Raw genomic sequence first — 14,876 nt, 5'->3', positions numbered from 1 at the left:
TAGATTTAACCTGATAAATTCCTCAGGGATAGGTTATAGAAAGTGGCTAGAGTTGTTTCACAGGCAGTGTAAAGCAGATTGCTCCCTAGAATGGCTATCTACTATATATTTCAGAAAGTGGTCTGACTGTCTCTCCATCTGTTCTCCATAGGTTCGACTATCTCTTGAGATATCATCACCAAACCTAGCACGAGGGTTCCCAAGCTGGGAACAGTGGTCATTGTCAATATTTGGATGCCAGTCATCATTTTTAACCAATATGGCAGACCAAAATGTCACTTTGGCATGACTTTCCCCATTTGGGGGAGGGGGTATCTTCAGCTGCCCCTCAATATATTTTCTACAATCAGCCAATCAGAATCACACATACATCAATTATGTCATATAGGTATTGCTTTTTCTGAATCTGTGTACTGTAGATAATTTTATCCCTAGCTCACAACTCTCGGCGGGGGCGGGGGGCAAGAGAGAGAGGGTGGAAGGCAGGCAAGAAATAATTTTATTTCATTTTTTGAACACAAGGCATAGGGCAGGAAATTAATTCTCCACAGTTTTCTGAGTTGATGTTATAGTATAATTACTTTGATACACTCCAACAAAACTTGTAGAGTGTTACATGCTTATATCAGTCACATATAAGAAAAAAAAGATTGAGTGAATCATTGAATAACTGAATCCCTGAATACCAAAGGCTTCAACTCCCCATGGCATGGCCTCTCTATAAGCATGGCAGAAGGTCTTACATTAATGCCAACTACTATTTACATAGGTTTTTTGGGACCATACATTAACAGATGGATTGTGTTGTGTAGATGCTTGGAGAGTCAGATTCTGCACTTTCCCTTGCCATCCTCTCAGGGATGGTCGATTGGAATCTTTGCAATACCGTGTTTCTTTGAAAATAAGAAACATAAATTATATTTATTTTTCTTCAAAAAACACACACTATGGCTTATTTTCAGGGGATGTCTTACTTTCCCCCCCCCCACTCCTCCTCCTGCCGCGGCCAGCATTGCTGCTGCGCCTATCACTATGTCTTATTTTCGAGCTATGGCTTATATTCCTTGAATGCTTAAAAATCCTGCTATGGCTTATTTTATGACTACGTCTTAAATTAGGGAAAACAGGGTAGAAGGCAACATCTGAACAGTCAGCCCTTAGTTTTCCATTTACAACAGGTTAGACACGGAAGAGCATACAATAACAGCATGACACAAGCTAGTGCGCTGTTAATGTGTTGCACTAGGATCTCAAAGACCAGAGTTCAAATCCCCACTCAGAAATAAAGTGACATAGGGGTAATTGCTATTATTTTATTTTGGTGAATGATACATGCTGCCTGCAATCTTCTGTCCTCTTACAAGGAGTAAGTTGCATGGAGCTCTTCATTTCATTGAACAGAGAAACAAGCCACAGAGTGGTTGGCTTAATATTACAACAGATCACTCACTAGTTGGTGGTTTTTCTTTTTATTATTTTATAGGATTGAGAGAGCACTGCTGAACAAAGATCTAAGTTTGTGTACACCACTGAGGATGTATGACTTGTAGCAAGAGGCTAAACAGTTAAATATAGTAACTCAAATAATAATAGATCCCAAGTTCAGGCCTGCTGCCCACAGCTGTTGTATTTCTCTCTCTCTCCTGGCGATAAGTCACTAGAATGATACTGTGCTAAGCCACAATGAAAGACAGAGACAAGAATAAAGCTCAAAAACTTTTTCTGGATAAAGATAGAAAATTGGATAACTATAGCAAAATTATATGATTGCATAGGATGCAAAATTGTAGTGATTATATTTGAAGAGGATGCAAGATATAAGACTGGAAAAACTCCCTGAAAAAAATGCAATACTTACTCTCAGAGAGAAAATGAAGAAGAAAATCAGGTTTTTCCAACTATCTGAATAAAGACAGGATAGTTATCAAAGGCCTGGAAAGTTACTGCCCTGTGGTCGATATATATGAGTAGTATATTACATACACAAAAACCTGCATGCATGTTCCACAGAAACTATGCCTAAATCCTGAAATTTTCCCCATCTTCTAAAATACATTAAGTCCACAGAAGGAGGACAAAGCATTTGTAGGCCAAGCTATGCTCTAGAAATGCTCCCAAACCCACCATTACTTCCTTGGCCTGTTCCTTTCTGTCTGTGTTGATGCCCAAATATTGGGTGCAATCCCAGAGAATTGGCACTCCTCCTTTGGTCTGTTAAAGGAAAACTGCACACCACTTTCCTTCCCTATTGTGCCATGCTGAAATAGTATGGGTAGGGGTGAAGGGATGTCTATCTGCAACTTTTCTCATCATGCTTCCAATACAGCAGAAACAGCGGCTAACATCGCCATGCAAAGGCTGTTGCACTACACTTGCAAGGAGCAAGATTCAATGCTGCAAGGATTGTAGAGTGACCTGAATGTACCATCATTTGCAGAGTTCTAAGACAAAAGCAAACTGAGGTTGACTCTTAACAAGAAACAGAAGCTTTCAATCTCATCTTGCAGTATGAAGAGGAGAGGGGAAGCCACAAGATTCATGCAAGAACAACAAACGGTGTTCTGTTATTATGTTGGAACCATGCCACTGTAGTGGCCTTTTCTTCATCCATAACAATCACAAAGTTCGAGACAAAGCAGTGATGGGCATACTGAAAATAAGATAGATGTAGAAGAACACTTCAGTCACAGCAACACGTCACAACTTTGGGATACTAAGGCAAGCACAGAGGTTGAATTAATTTTCCAGTTGCTCTCTGCTTTGCCTATAGGCAGTTACTCTTTGATATATTCACTCCACAATCCCCTTGTTTTGGAAAGGCTCTATTGTTATGAACTTTAGATGAGATGCTTGCACATACTGAAACAATTAACTATTGTTTTTGTAGTGCTCAGTATATAGCATCACTTTTGTATTATGTTTATGCCACTTGGATATTCTGCTCTCTTCATTAGAGGACCTCAGAACTAATTTTCTGCTTTTATTAGCAGCTTTAATATTGGCATCCACTGAGGCAATACAGATTTATTTTTCCCTTCTGTTTCAAAATACAGACTGTTTTACAGCTGTTTTACTAGCTATTTAAAATTCATATAGATGCAAAATGAAGAGCAGATGCAAGAGTGAATATTGAATTCTGGTAAATAATTAGCCTTGCTTAATACTGTTTATAAACTTTGGTGGAACATAGTCTTGCACATGACCTAGAGATTCTTCATCAGGCAAAAAAATAAGGAAATGAAAATCTTTTTCCAAAAGTGAAATTGCCTCTGGATGGGTGTTTGATACCCTATCCCTTTTGCTGCAGTGTCCAAAAGAAAATGTTGGGTGGGCTTCTGCAGTTTTATTTCCACCTTTAAAAGGAAAATATTTAACGAAGACACATATATGATACACACACAAAGGAAGAGAGAAGAATAATAAAATTTTACAATTGAAAGCAACTTTGGAAGTAATCTTGTTAAATCTTAGAACCACATTGCTCAATTAGGAAATACAATACAGGGTGCATTTGCATCATTTTACTCTGACAGATGGCTATCTAGCTGCCACGAAGAAGAGCCATCAGTTTTTGACATTTTCTGTTCCATCGTCAAACAGTTTTTACCCTTAAGATGGTTCTCCTAATGTTAGGTAACTTCTTAAGGGTAAAAACTGTTCCACAATGGAACAGAAATCTCTCTGTGAAACTGGAAGACAAGCATCAAATCTCCTCTTAATCGTCTAAACACTAAAGATACCCAGTTCTTTCAACCATTTGTCACAGAACTTGGTTTCCAGACCCCTCACAGCCCTGGCTGAGCCTCTGGAACCACTCTACTGTATCAATGTCCTTCTTAAACTGTAATTCCAGAAACTGGCAACTTTGTGAAAGCAAACAAGTACAGTCATACCTCAGTTCTCAAATGCCCCGGACCTTGTAAGTTTCAGCTCCCCGGCGATCGAAAACCAGAAGTGAGTGTTCCAGTTTATGAGCGTTCTTTTGGAAGCTGAACATCCAACAGGGCTTCCGCAGCTTCTGATTGGCTGCAGGAGCATCCTGCAGCCAATCAGAAGCCGTGCTTCGGAAGTCGCACACACTTCCGGTGTGGATTCCATTCGACTTCCGAGGTACAACTGTAGCAGCATTTATGGGGCAGGAAATAATGTCTAACAACAACAGCAGCAACAGCAATTTTATATGCCGCCCATCTGACTGGGTTGCCCCAGCCACTCTGGTTGGCTTCCAACAAATTAAAACATCAAGCACAGTAAAATGAAACCTCCAGTTTAAAAGTGAAGAAATTCTGCTGGGTATTTTTGCGAAGTATCTTGAACCAAAAACATGTGTTTCTCCTAACTGATACTTTGAAACTAATCTAGCTTTTTAATAGATTTTCAAAAAAGACTCCCCCCCCCCAATAAAACAGCTGAAATGTTCAGTCAGTTACCAAAAAAATCAGTATAAAATGCTTGTAGAACCTGCTGCAAAATTTCACCCTTGAGAAACAATTCCCACCCACACAAATTGTCTTAGATTGAAAAAACAGCAACATTTTGCTTTGGGCTCTTATGTCAAAGTTAAATAAGGAAGCAGGAGACTGAAAACATATCTACATTGCTAACAATTCAACGTACTAAAAAAAATGTTTCAGAGAAAATTATTTTGCATCTCTCTAGTTTATACATTCTATCCTTAAATATATTTTAAAAGCATGGCACATCAACGATAATAAGGATTAATTTCAAGTGAACTATCAAGGCATTCTGAGTCTAAGTAAGGTAGAATTAGTGCTAGACACAGACTTTTTGCAACATACAGATTTCCTACAGTTAACCTTTTTAAACTTGTAAAACGACAAAAGATGTAATTATCAGGTGGTTAAAATAATTTGTTCCGATGTTTCCCAGGCAGTTTCTACTCCCTACTCTGCTTTTGAACTTTACACTCTATAACTTCAGCCTTGAAAAGCCTCACATAATACAGATGTTGTGCTATAATAAGGCATGCACAGGCCTAATATCCTTCTTTTCTCACATCTTATCATCTCCCCTCCTTCTGCAAAGCTGGGAGGAGTTGCTCAGAAGCTTCTGCCTTTGATGAACCACAACTTACCATAATGCCTGAACTCATTGATTGTGATTAACTGTGGTTGTTTTAAGCCAGTCAGTGTTGGAAACCAAGCTTTGAAGTTGTTCTGTTTAAAATCAACTAAAGTTAATGTTAGTTTATGTTATCCACAGTTTGTTGATTCAGGTGACATGACAAACCGTAGTAAACCAAAAGTAGAAACTTCCAAAATCTTCATCCTGGATTTAGCATGCTGCCCAAGCTTAGCTAATAAGTCAAGTTTAGGCATATACTATATGCTGTATCTGCATGATAAGATAATATGCTAAACTTTTAATTTTAAAAATGATGCAAATGTGTTAGGCTGATGTCACTGAACCGACAGCAAGGCTGCATTCAGTGGAATGGAAATATAAGCAATTTTGGCACTCCCCCCTCCCCCTGAATCCCTGCCAAATTTGTTCCAGATGACTGGGGATCCCTGCATAAAAAATTTAGGGGAGCAGAGACTCAGAGGGAAACTGTTGAAAATTGATTCCTTCCTCATTTCACTGAAGGAAGCCTTACCATCAGCTGAGAAAAACCAGTTGATACAATCCTAAATCTCTATTCATGTAGAGATACTTTTCGAAATAATTTTGCCTGTGTGTCACATTGATAAAATATCACTTTTAACTAGGGGCGCATTGAATATTCATGATTTTTGCTTGCAATAGCAAACATGACAGCAAGCTATTTGGCTCTTTAATTTAGAATAGTGATAAGCAACAGCCAAGAACCAAGGGGGGAGCAGGCTAGTTGACATTTTGGCTGTGAAACAATGTGCACTAATCACAGACAAAACTCCATCCTTGTGTACTTGTTTTTGCATATGAATGCCACAAGCATGCAATATCACTCTGCAAGGCAAGAATATAGTTTTCCATAACAGGGAAGATTTTGCATCTACCTGTATTTAATATGATTCTAAAGAACCAGTTAATGCTATCACAAATGATTTACTGCTCTGACATTTCCCTTTCTTAAAGCCATCTTGGTTGGGACTTTTTGAACTCTTTCAGAAAATTCTCTGAAAGCTCAAAAGGACTATTCTGAGTGCTTTCTTGGCAGCCATTTATTCTCTCCAACCTTCCCTACACTTGCCTTCATTACTCTAACCATGTTCAAGGATTTGCCTGAACCATACCTATGTTGAAATGTGGGGACGGGGCATGGACCAAACACAAAAGCCCTGCTCCTAGCAGCCCCATGTGCATCAGGCTGGTGTGTTCAGGCTCCAGCCTTCTGCTTTGAACAGGGAAGACCTGCAACACATTTTTACTTGTATTCACTTAAACCCTAGTAGAACCCTCTTAGCAACTGGGGACACTAATCAAGCAACATCACCCATCATCCAAGGTGTTCCATTCCCATTCAAGAGAATAACCACCACCACCCCTACGTATGTTGCCCGCTCAACAGCAGAAGCTCAAAGGGAACTCATACAGGGGTGTTTGGGCGAGGCTTGTGTGAGTGCCACACCCTCATCCTCACATTTAAACATTGCACGTTCTGGCAAATATTAGAACATGGCTGCTTTTAGCAAACTTACCAAGCAAGAGGGGAAAAGAGGTAAACCATCTGCAAGGAAAGCTCTCTCCCTGGTGGCCTCTCCTCCATCCCTTTCTAAGGGCCCAGAACCCCTGATGATCTATAGCCCTTTACACCCTGTTGGTATGGTTTTATGACCTAACAGTGACCCAAGAAACAGCTTCCCTCCTTCTGGCTGCTGCTTCTAGAATATAAGAGGGCAGAGGTAGCCTGGAATAAGGCTGAGTGTATTTACAGACCAAGCCAAAATTAAAAGGCATTTTTGGTTCACCTCGTAAAAAGACCATTGTTTTCAAACCGGGGGAGGGTCACTTCAAAATCCATTCAGTTCAGAAACTTGGCAACAACGCTATATGAGCATGGTCAGTGGTAGTTAAGGCTGGCAGGAGGATGCAGAAGGGGGTGGGAATCATGCTTTGAAGGAGCAGGGATGGGGGAGATAATATATGTTCCCATGCCTGCCCCCCAACCCCTTAACTATGGTTAAAGATTGGTTGTGTTTTATTTGCACTGGTGATGAATTTGCTGTGGCCTGCTTTGTATCCTGCGCAACACAATATGGGTATGATTATTTTTCCTCTTTCATCCACTTTTCTTTCTATAAAAGTAGTATTAAACCCAAGTAGGCCCACTATATATTCCAAATTTGCAAAAGCCTCTGGAGGTAGATAAGCCAATAATTATAATCCAAAGCTAACAGGCTGGCTCAGACTGTTTTCAAATCAAAGGGTCAATTTTGTGACAGATCATCATTGCTAGATATCTGTAAAAAAATATGCTTGGTTTGCAGCTTGCTATAACCATGCACTTTGAGTTTCCAGTTGAGAATACACAGTTTGTAGGGAAATAAATGGTGTGTATACAAATTTAGAAAATTGAGGCACAGCTACTTGCCAGAGCATTCCAAACTGAGAAGTCTATCATCTTCTAGCATTAAGGTGGCCACTTTGCACAAGTTACATGACTATGCAGGGAAGCACTGCACACACAGCAGGAAGTTTACTGAAACTTTTTCCTGTACCCACTCACCTGGCTACACTTGAAAATATACTTGTATTTCGTTTCAAAATTGCCTTGCCCATTCATTGTGTGCAAGCTGCTGTAGTAGAAAATTCAAGGATACCTTTGGCTGCACATTGCTCACTAAGATGGAAGGCAAGTCAGACACAACAGAATTTAAAATCTTAATTTCATGAAGTGTGTCCACAATTTTCCCTGAAGATTTAGTTTCTGTAGTTTGTGTAGTTCCTGATAAACATAAACACTGAAGTTACATATATTAGCAAGATGTGTTTCCTTTTTCCTGTGGCTGCTTGCCAGCTAACTATTGCCCATGGCAATTGTACTATTGTTTTTATAAACCACAGGTTTCTGTTGCACCTTTGGAAACAGCGAGTTGCCCCAAGACACAAATGAAGACAGAGTGAGACCGAGAGCTGATGTTAATAAAAACAAATCCTTTAGAAACAATAGAAGTGTAATTTACACAAGGTAAATTGAAGAGCACATAAAACTTGGCTCAGGAATGCCAAAGAACATCTTCAACAGCTGAAGATGCAAATACATTTTGAAAAATATTAAAAGTAAAAGGTCTTGCTGTGATATTATTAAGGCACATCAAGGCTAAAAAAATTGCTCCCACCAGTCATGGAATGCTACATCCAGGAGCATTGTTGCGGCCAGCTCTGGAAGATGGGAGACAAGGTTACTTGGCATGCACACACATGCCAGCACCAAGGTTGGGGGCAGAGTTTAGTAGCCTTGGTCACACCCCTAAGGGACTCTCTAGTCTAGGCCATTCTTCACATCTCTCCCCACCCCTTCTGTTTTAATATAGGTCTGCCAGTTGTTTCAGGGCTGCGTAGGAATTTTTTGCTTGCCTGCACATTTGGAACAGCAGAGTTTTTTTTCTTTCTTTCTTTGCCTACTGGATTCAGAGAAGATTGGTTTTTAGGAGTTGGTGCTGTTCAATAGGTAGATATGGTCAATATGATTTCATGGTTAAGCTGGGAGCCAGCGTATAGCTTCCAGGTCATGTGGCCAGCATGACAAAGCCGCTTCTGGCAAACCAGAGCAGCACATGGAAACGCTGTTTACCTTCCCGCTGTAGCAGTTCCTATTTATCTACTTGCATTTTGACATGCTTTCGAACTGCTAGGTTGGCAGGAGCTGGGACCAAGCAACGGGAGCTCACCCCGTCACAGGGATTCGAACCGCCAACCTTCTAATCAGCAAGCCCTAGGCTCAGTGGTTTAACCACAGTGCCACCTGGGTCCCTATTCCCTATGCATATGTAGTTTAAATAAAATGTGGTTGTAGTTCAACCCATCACTTGTGTTTCACCTCTTAATTCCTGGATCCAGTCACAAATATGCAGGATTCAGATATTGTAGAAAGCCACTTCTCTTCTGTCTTTTCAAAAAGAGATACTGAAGAGCTAGGCATATCTTAACGGCACTTGCCAAGATAACAAATGAGGGCACTGTCCCTCATTTATAAAACTTAAATGACAGATTAAGCTGAAAATCATTGATTCCTGCATCAATGGCATTTGGCAAAGAATTCAGGGTTTAGCCATCCTCTAACATCAGCCAAAGAACTTAAAGGTAGGTAGTAACTCACCATCTATAAATCTCTGGAAGTGTCGGTTGAAAACAAGGGTTCATTCAGTATAAGGCAAATTAGCTAATGCTCTGAGAAATATGTACTAGGAATAAATTTGGGATGGGAAAACAATTAAAAACACACTGAAATTTGAAGGTATCAGTTGACAGATACAACTGATAGAGCATATAACCTGATTCCCAAAAAAGTATTTTATTTAAAAGATTTATCTTCTGTCTGTCCATCGACTACCAAACAGCAGCAGCAGCAACAACAACAACTCAGTGTAATTTATAACAATTTGATAATGGTCAGCATGCTAATGACCTTGTCACATTCTATATCCATATACATACTGGTATATAAAGCGCCATATAAACAATACCATCAAAAAGTAGCATTCATGACCAAATCAGTATATTCAAACTTGGGTTCATGCATCTGGAGGCTGGCATATGTACAGGCTTCTCAGCATACATGGATGGAAACTAACAGAAATCATGATGACTGTTGTGGGCAGTAGATGGAAGTAATGTTATCTTCATTGGAAGATATGAAGACCACAACGTGTGTGTGTGTGTGCGCGCGCGCGCGTGCGCTGTACTTCTACACTGAAGAAGGCAAACATTTATGCATCATTACAATTCTTCTTGCAGTTCTGCATTATGCCTGGCTTCAGAAAAGAGAGCACAAACAATTGCTTCAACAAGCCTACTTTTAGAAGTGTTCATGTTTGGTCTTATGCTTTTTAATTGCAAAACTTACTCTTTATTACACATTTCTTGATCTCTACAGCATATTAGAGAATGAGCTTCCAATACCTAAACAGGTGTTATTATGAAGATTAATTTATCAATTACACATTACCGCCAAACAATTTTTTTGTAAAGCAATGGTTGCTATGGAGAAAGGTATATTGTAAAGCTGTATTCTAATTTCATTTCACATTAATTCATATGTACCACAACGAAGAAGATAGGAAGGTGCCATATGGTACAACTTAAGTGGCCTGACTAAGCAAGTGGTAACTTTTGGGACAGGCAAGGCAGACTAGGGGGCTGGCTGTATCTAGCTAATTAAGGCTGCAGTGATTATAAATAATCCTAGCACCAATATATATATATATATAGCACTGCACACACCACACACATTGTTTACAAACTTTTACTCAGAATAGTCCTATTGAAAGGAATGATCATGACTAAGTTAGGTCCATTAATTCCAATGGGTCTGCTCTGAATGAAAATTGAATACCACCCTTTGTATTTACCAATAGCTTTCCTATCCAGAGGTACAGTTCTCAAAGATCCCTTCAAAAAGTCTTCACATAATACAAACTGATTAAGGAGGTTGACGGGTTCTTCCAGGAATGAATTTCATCATATCGATGCAACAAGGGAGAAAACTCTCCTTAACCTCAACAACTTCACTGTACAGCATATAGAACGCAAAACAGGAGATTCCCAACATATATCACACAGCAGGGATAAATGATGGAGGAATGTATTCCCAAAGGTTCTGGGAACCACTTTTAGTACAAATATATTTGTGGAAACACGACTCTGATCCAGGCCATTTTGGGCTTTAAAGTTAAGCACTAGTAGGGCTTAGGCAAGTATTTCAGATGAACTAAATATGGTATTGTATTCTCTCTGAATTCCCCCACTGTTAGAAGGCTCACTACAGGAATACTGCATTAACCTTGAACTTCCAAGTCATTTTCTAAAGATAGCTCCATGCAGATTGCAACACAGTGGTCTAAACAGGAGATCCCCAGAACATGGAGGATGGGTGTCAAAGAGAAATGGCTATAATTGTTGATTCCCTAACTCAAGCTGACAGGCAAAGTTGCACTGCTTCAGTATTTTGGGCATGCCGAGAAATACTAGTGAACGGTGTCTTTGTTGGGGAGGGGCTGGGACACAGGCAAGCGCCTATTCAGAGACACAGCAGCACACCAGATCTTTAGGGAAATCAACTTCTACCACTCACCGCAGAACAGAGTTGAAATACATGATGATCTGATAAATGTGGAGAACAGAAGGAACCCTGTCTATCTGAGTTTGAAGTATGATGAATGAAAGGGCAAGGGGGCAGGGGCAGAAAAAACAACAGCTAAATATCATCTCCATTTCCAGAAGCCATATAAATGGCCTCATTCACAACCAGGCTTTGCAGATGAAAATAGCATAAGGAAAGCCATGCATACTTACAAATTATAAAGCATATCAGCCATGTTGCTGCGGTAGTACAAGGCATTTCTATAGGCGCTTTCAGCTTCAGAAATCTTGCTCTGACTCTTCAGAACATTTCCAAGGTTACCCCATGCTGCCAAGAGAAAAAAAAAGCAGTATTCAGAGAGAGACACAATCCAATTATATGGAATGTAGTACCTGAAGATCAAGAAGGACCTCAGGGAGAAAAGCCCACACAACTCCCTCTTTTCTTTTCTCCAACCTGGAGCAGCAGAAGAAAACATCCCCTCTTTTTATTATACTGCATTGTTTCTTCTGTTAGCAACAACTATATGCATGCTCTACGGTTTAATCCCCAGAGTACATATATATTGGAAAAAAGTCATCTGTTGGTAGGATCAGGAGCAACACTGGAATGCTGAAAGTTGGGAGGAAACAAACAAGTGAGGCACAGCAATTGTATCATGCAGCCTGCACAGGACTCGGATAACACAAGAGGAAATTCCCCTTGAGGTAGCACACTTCAAGAGCATCAGCTTTGTAGCATGGGCACTTTTATACTGTTTTATTTATAAATGACTTCTATTCAACAAAACTCACCTTCAGAGGCAGGACATAAACAATCAGGATTTCAATGGGACATAAAAGCAATTACCGTATCATAGGTATGCTTGAAATCAATAGACAAGTAGATGGATCAGGGAGCATTACCATGTGAACAACTGAAGTACACTGGTATGCAAGAATAGACAAGTGAAACATAGATTTGTGAACAAGTGTATAGATGTCCCTACAACATTTGTGTTACGGTGTGAAACGGGAAAGTTCAAGCTATCGGATCTGGGCAACAGAAAACAAGAACATTATTGATTCTGGCCAACTCCCTAGGAAGTAAAGAAATAGAAGACGGAGGGAGGGGAATTATAGGGATATCCATGGCTTGGTCAAAACCAAGGGATTCTCCTTTACAGAATGCAATATTCTCTACAACATTTTCCTATATACTTTTAGACTAACTGAAGCAAAGTATGGATAACTCTCAACATTCTGTGTAGTTTCATATACTGTAGTTCAGCTCCAACATTTATATCCTCCAAGTCAGGCAGGTGCATCAAAGTCTTAAGAGCACTAGGCTAGTAACTGGCTGGCAGAGGCAGTATTAAATAATGGAGGATAGATACACTCACACGTATCACAAACATGCTACACTTTGAAAATTAAAATTGTTAAGGTGCAAGTATGGGACGAGCGTCTTTAGACCACAGAAGTATTTAATATTTCCTTTCATTAGTGCATTTAAATGAAAAAGAAAGCCTTCACAACCAAAACTACATGGGAAAGTATGCTTCCTATGATACCATATACACAATAAAGTTAAACAAACACAACTGTGGCATTCTCTAAAATGTTTAAGATTGAAAGAACAGCACGTTTGGCTTCAAATACCTGAAGGGGGCATTTGGTCTTCTATTTTGTGAATGGCAGGCCCTCATAACAAGTGTCAAGCTGTTTTTGAAACTTACATTTTCAACCACTGTTTCCAATACAGCCTGGGAATCTGCTGTTGAAAGAGGGAAATCCCACTGGCCATAAGCAACGCCTTGGGCTTGTCTAAGGTAGCTGTTTGGATCCCAGGCAATAGGTGTAAGAACTACAATAGATTTCTGTCAACGTACACATCTCAGAGTACTCAAAGCACTCAATAAGTGTACTTTTGAAATATTCGGATGTGGAGAAAATGTGGAGATAGTCACTAAGATGTCAATTTCAATCTATTGGAGGAAATGAATCCCCCCTCATTTTATCTGAACAGTTTTTCAGAAAATGAGACATGGCAATAAAGTCCAAATTAGCACATTATGTTTGGGCAAGAGAATATGTGATGTATTGAAAAATGAACACTTTTTAAGTCTCTTTGGAATGAGTAATTTGGCAATGTTGTGAGACCTTATCCATTGCTTTTGCTAAATAGTGGATTGTAATATTTGATTGTATCTGAGACACATCAAATCTGGCAGGCCCAGACATGTGAAATAGTAGCTTTCACTATATGCACTCAACAAGTGGCCAAAAGCAAATTATAGTCAATGGGTTCCAAATCGAAGTCAAAATGTACAATGAGGATGAGACTATAGGCAGGGTGGGGAACCTGTAGCCGTAGCCTTCCAGATGTTGCTCCCATTTTTCATCACCTCTAGGCAGCAATGGGAATGGGTCTGGAAACTGGAATCCAACAGCATCTGGGGAGCAATAGGCTCCCCACTCTCTGGATTACAGGAATGGGAGCTATGTGTGTACGTAATACACATTGGGAAAGAAACGTTTAAAAAAATGTAATGAGCATTGTTGGATTTCCTGTGTTACGCTCTATATGCTCCTATTTCACAAACACACTTTCCTCATGGAGTTGAGAAATGGAATACTGGCTGGAGTTGAATTACGCCTGGGCAGGAGATGGTGGTACTTTTTCCCTGTGTTACAGATGCATTTAGGGACAAACACAACAAATGCAATCTGGATGACTGCCTAAAGAAGACACTGATGAAACCACTTCCAAAGGTGCTCAGCTAATTAAACCACAGTATCAGATTATAAGTTTTCTTCGTTTGATGGAAGGAAATGCGTACTAAGCAAGACAAGCTCTAAAACGTTTAGGTCTTGGTGATATATTGTTATTAATGTGTGCTTTAGGGTTAGGATATTGCTGGGTTTTATTCCTTATGTTCTTCCTATATCACTCAGCACTAACTCGATGGTTGCCATAAATTAGCAAGTTTAAAATAATACAAATACCTCTGTGACAAAGCAAATTTCCTCTTTAAAAGACTTCCATTTATGAAAACATGCCTCCAGCATTAGAGAACAGTTTTGGCTCTTGTTTCATATTCACTGACCATCTAAAGACTGGGACAGTTCAATTCTTTGTTTCCATTGTTTGCAGAAGCTGTCTTTACTGGCTTGGCTCCTTTTCAATTCATTTTTGTTCAGAGTGAACACTTAGTTGCAGCATAGTTCCTTCAAAATCGACTTCATACATAACTGTGAAACACTGTGGTATGTTAAAAGAAAACTGAAAATTGATTTCAGAACAAATGTCAGTAGACCTAGTTCAGAGATCACGGTGAAATCATGAGCTTCAAGCTTATGCATTTTTTCCTTCCCATGCAAACTCTGTTCTCTCCTCTCTCTCTTCTCTAGTGTGAGCAAACCACAGTTTTCCAAACTGTCCAAACTGGGCAAACAATGGTTTTGGAGAAACAACAGTTTGTTTCCAATCCAAACTTGAAAACTCAACTCAAGCCATAGTTTCAAATTATGATTTGGAAATCAAAGCATACACTCCCTTTATGCCTCCCACCACCACCTCCAACACAAATGGTTTGTGCACCAAGGCTGGACCAGGTTTTTGTCCAAATTCTAATGAGAATTATGGCAGT

The 14,876-nt window shown here is 39.7% G+C and overlaps 1 protein-coding gene across 1 annotated transcript in view; it reads right to left on the bottom strand.

Annotated features, from left to right (window-relative positions):
- TMTC2 (transmembrane O-mannosyltransferase targeting cadherins 2) overlaps nt 1-14,876 on the bottom strand; it is a 184,278-nt gene that overhangs the window by 58,187 nt on the left and 111,215 nt on the right. Inside the window, exon 4 of the mRNA XM_035126826.3 lies at nt 11,458-11,572. Within this exon, the coding sequence (XP_034982717.3) occupies nt 11,458-11,572 (115 nt within the window). The remainder of the gene's footprint in view (nt 1-11,457; nt 11,573-14,876) is intronic.

This window comes from Zootoca vivipara, chromosome 9, assembly GCF_965207765.1.
Source record: "Zootoca vivipara chromosome 9, rZooViv2.hap1.1, whole genome shotgun sequence".
Classification (NCBI taxonomy): Eukaryota; Metazoa; Chordata; class Lepidosauria; order Squamata; family Lacertidae; genus Zootoca; species Zootoca vivipara.
The sequence above is the reverse complement of the archived record's forward strand: the minus strand, read 5'-3'. Positions and strand labels throughout refer to the sequence as shown.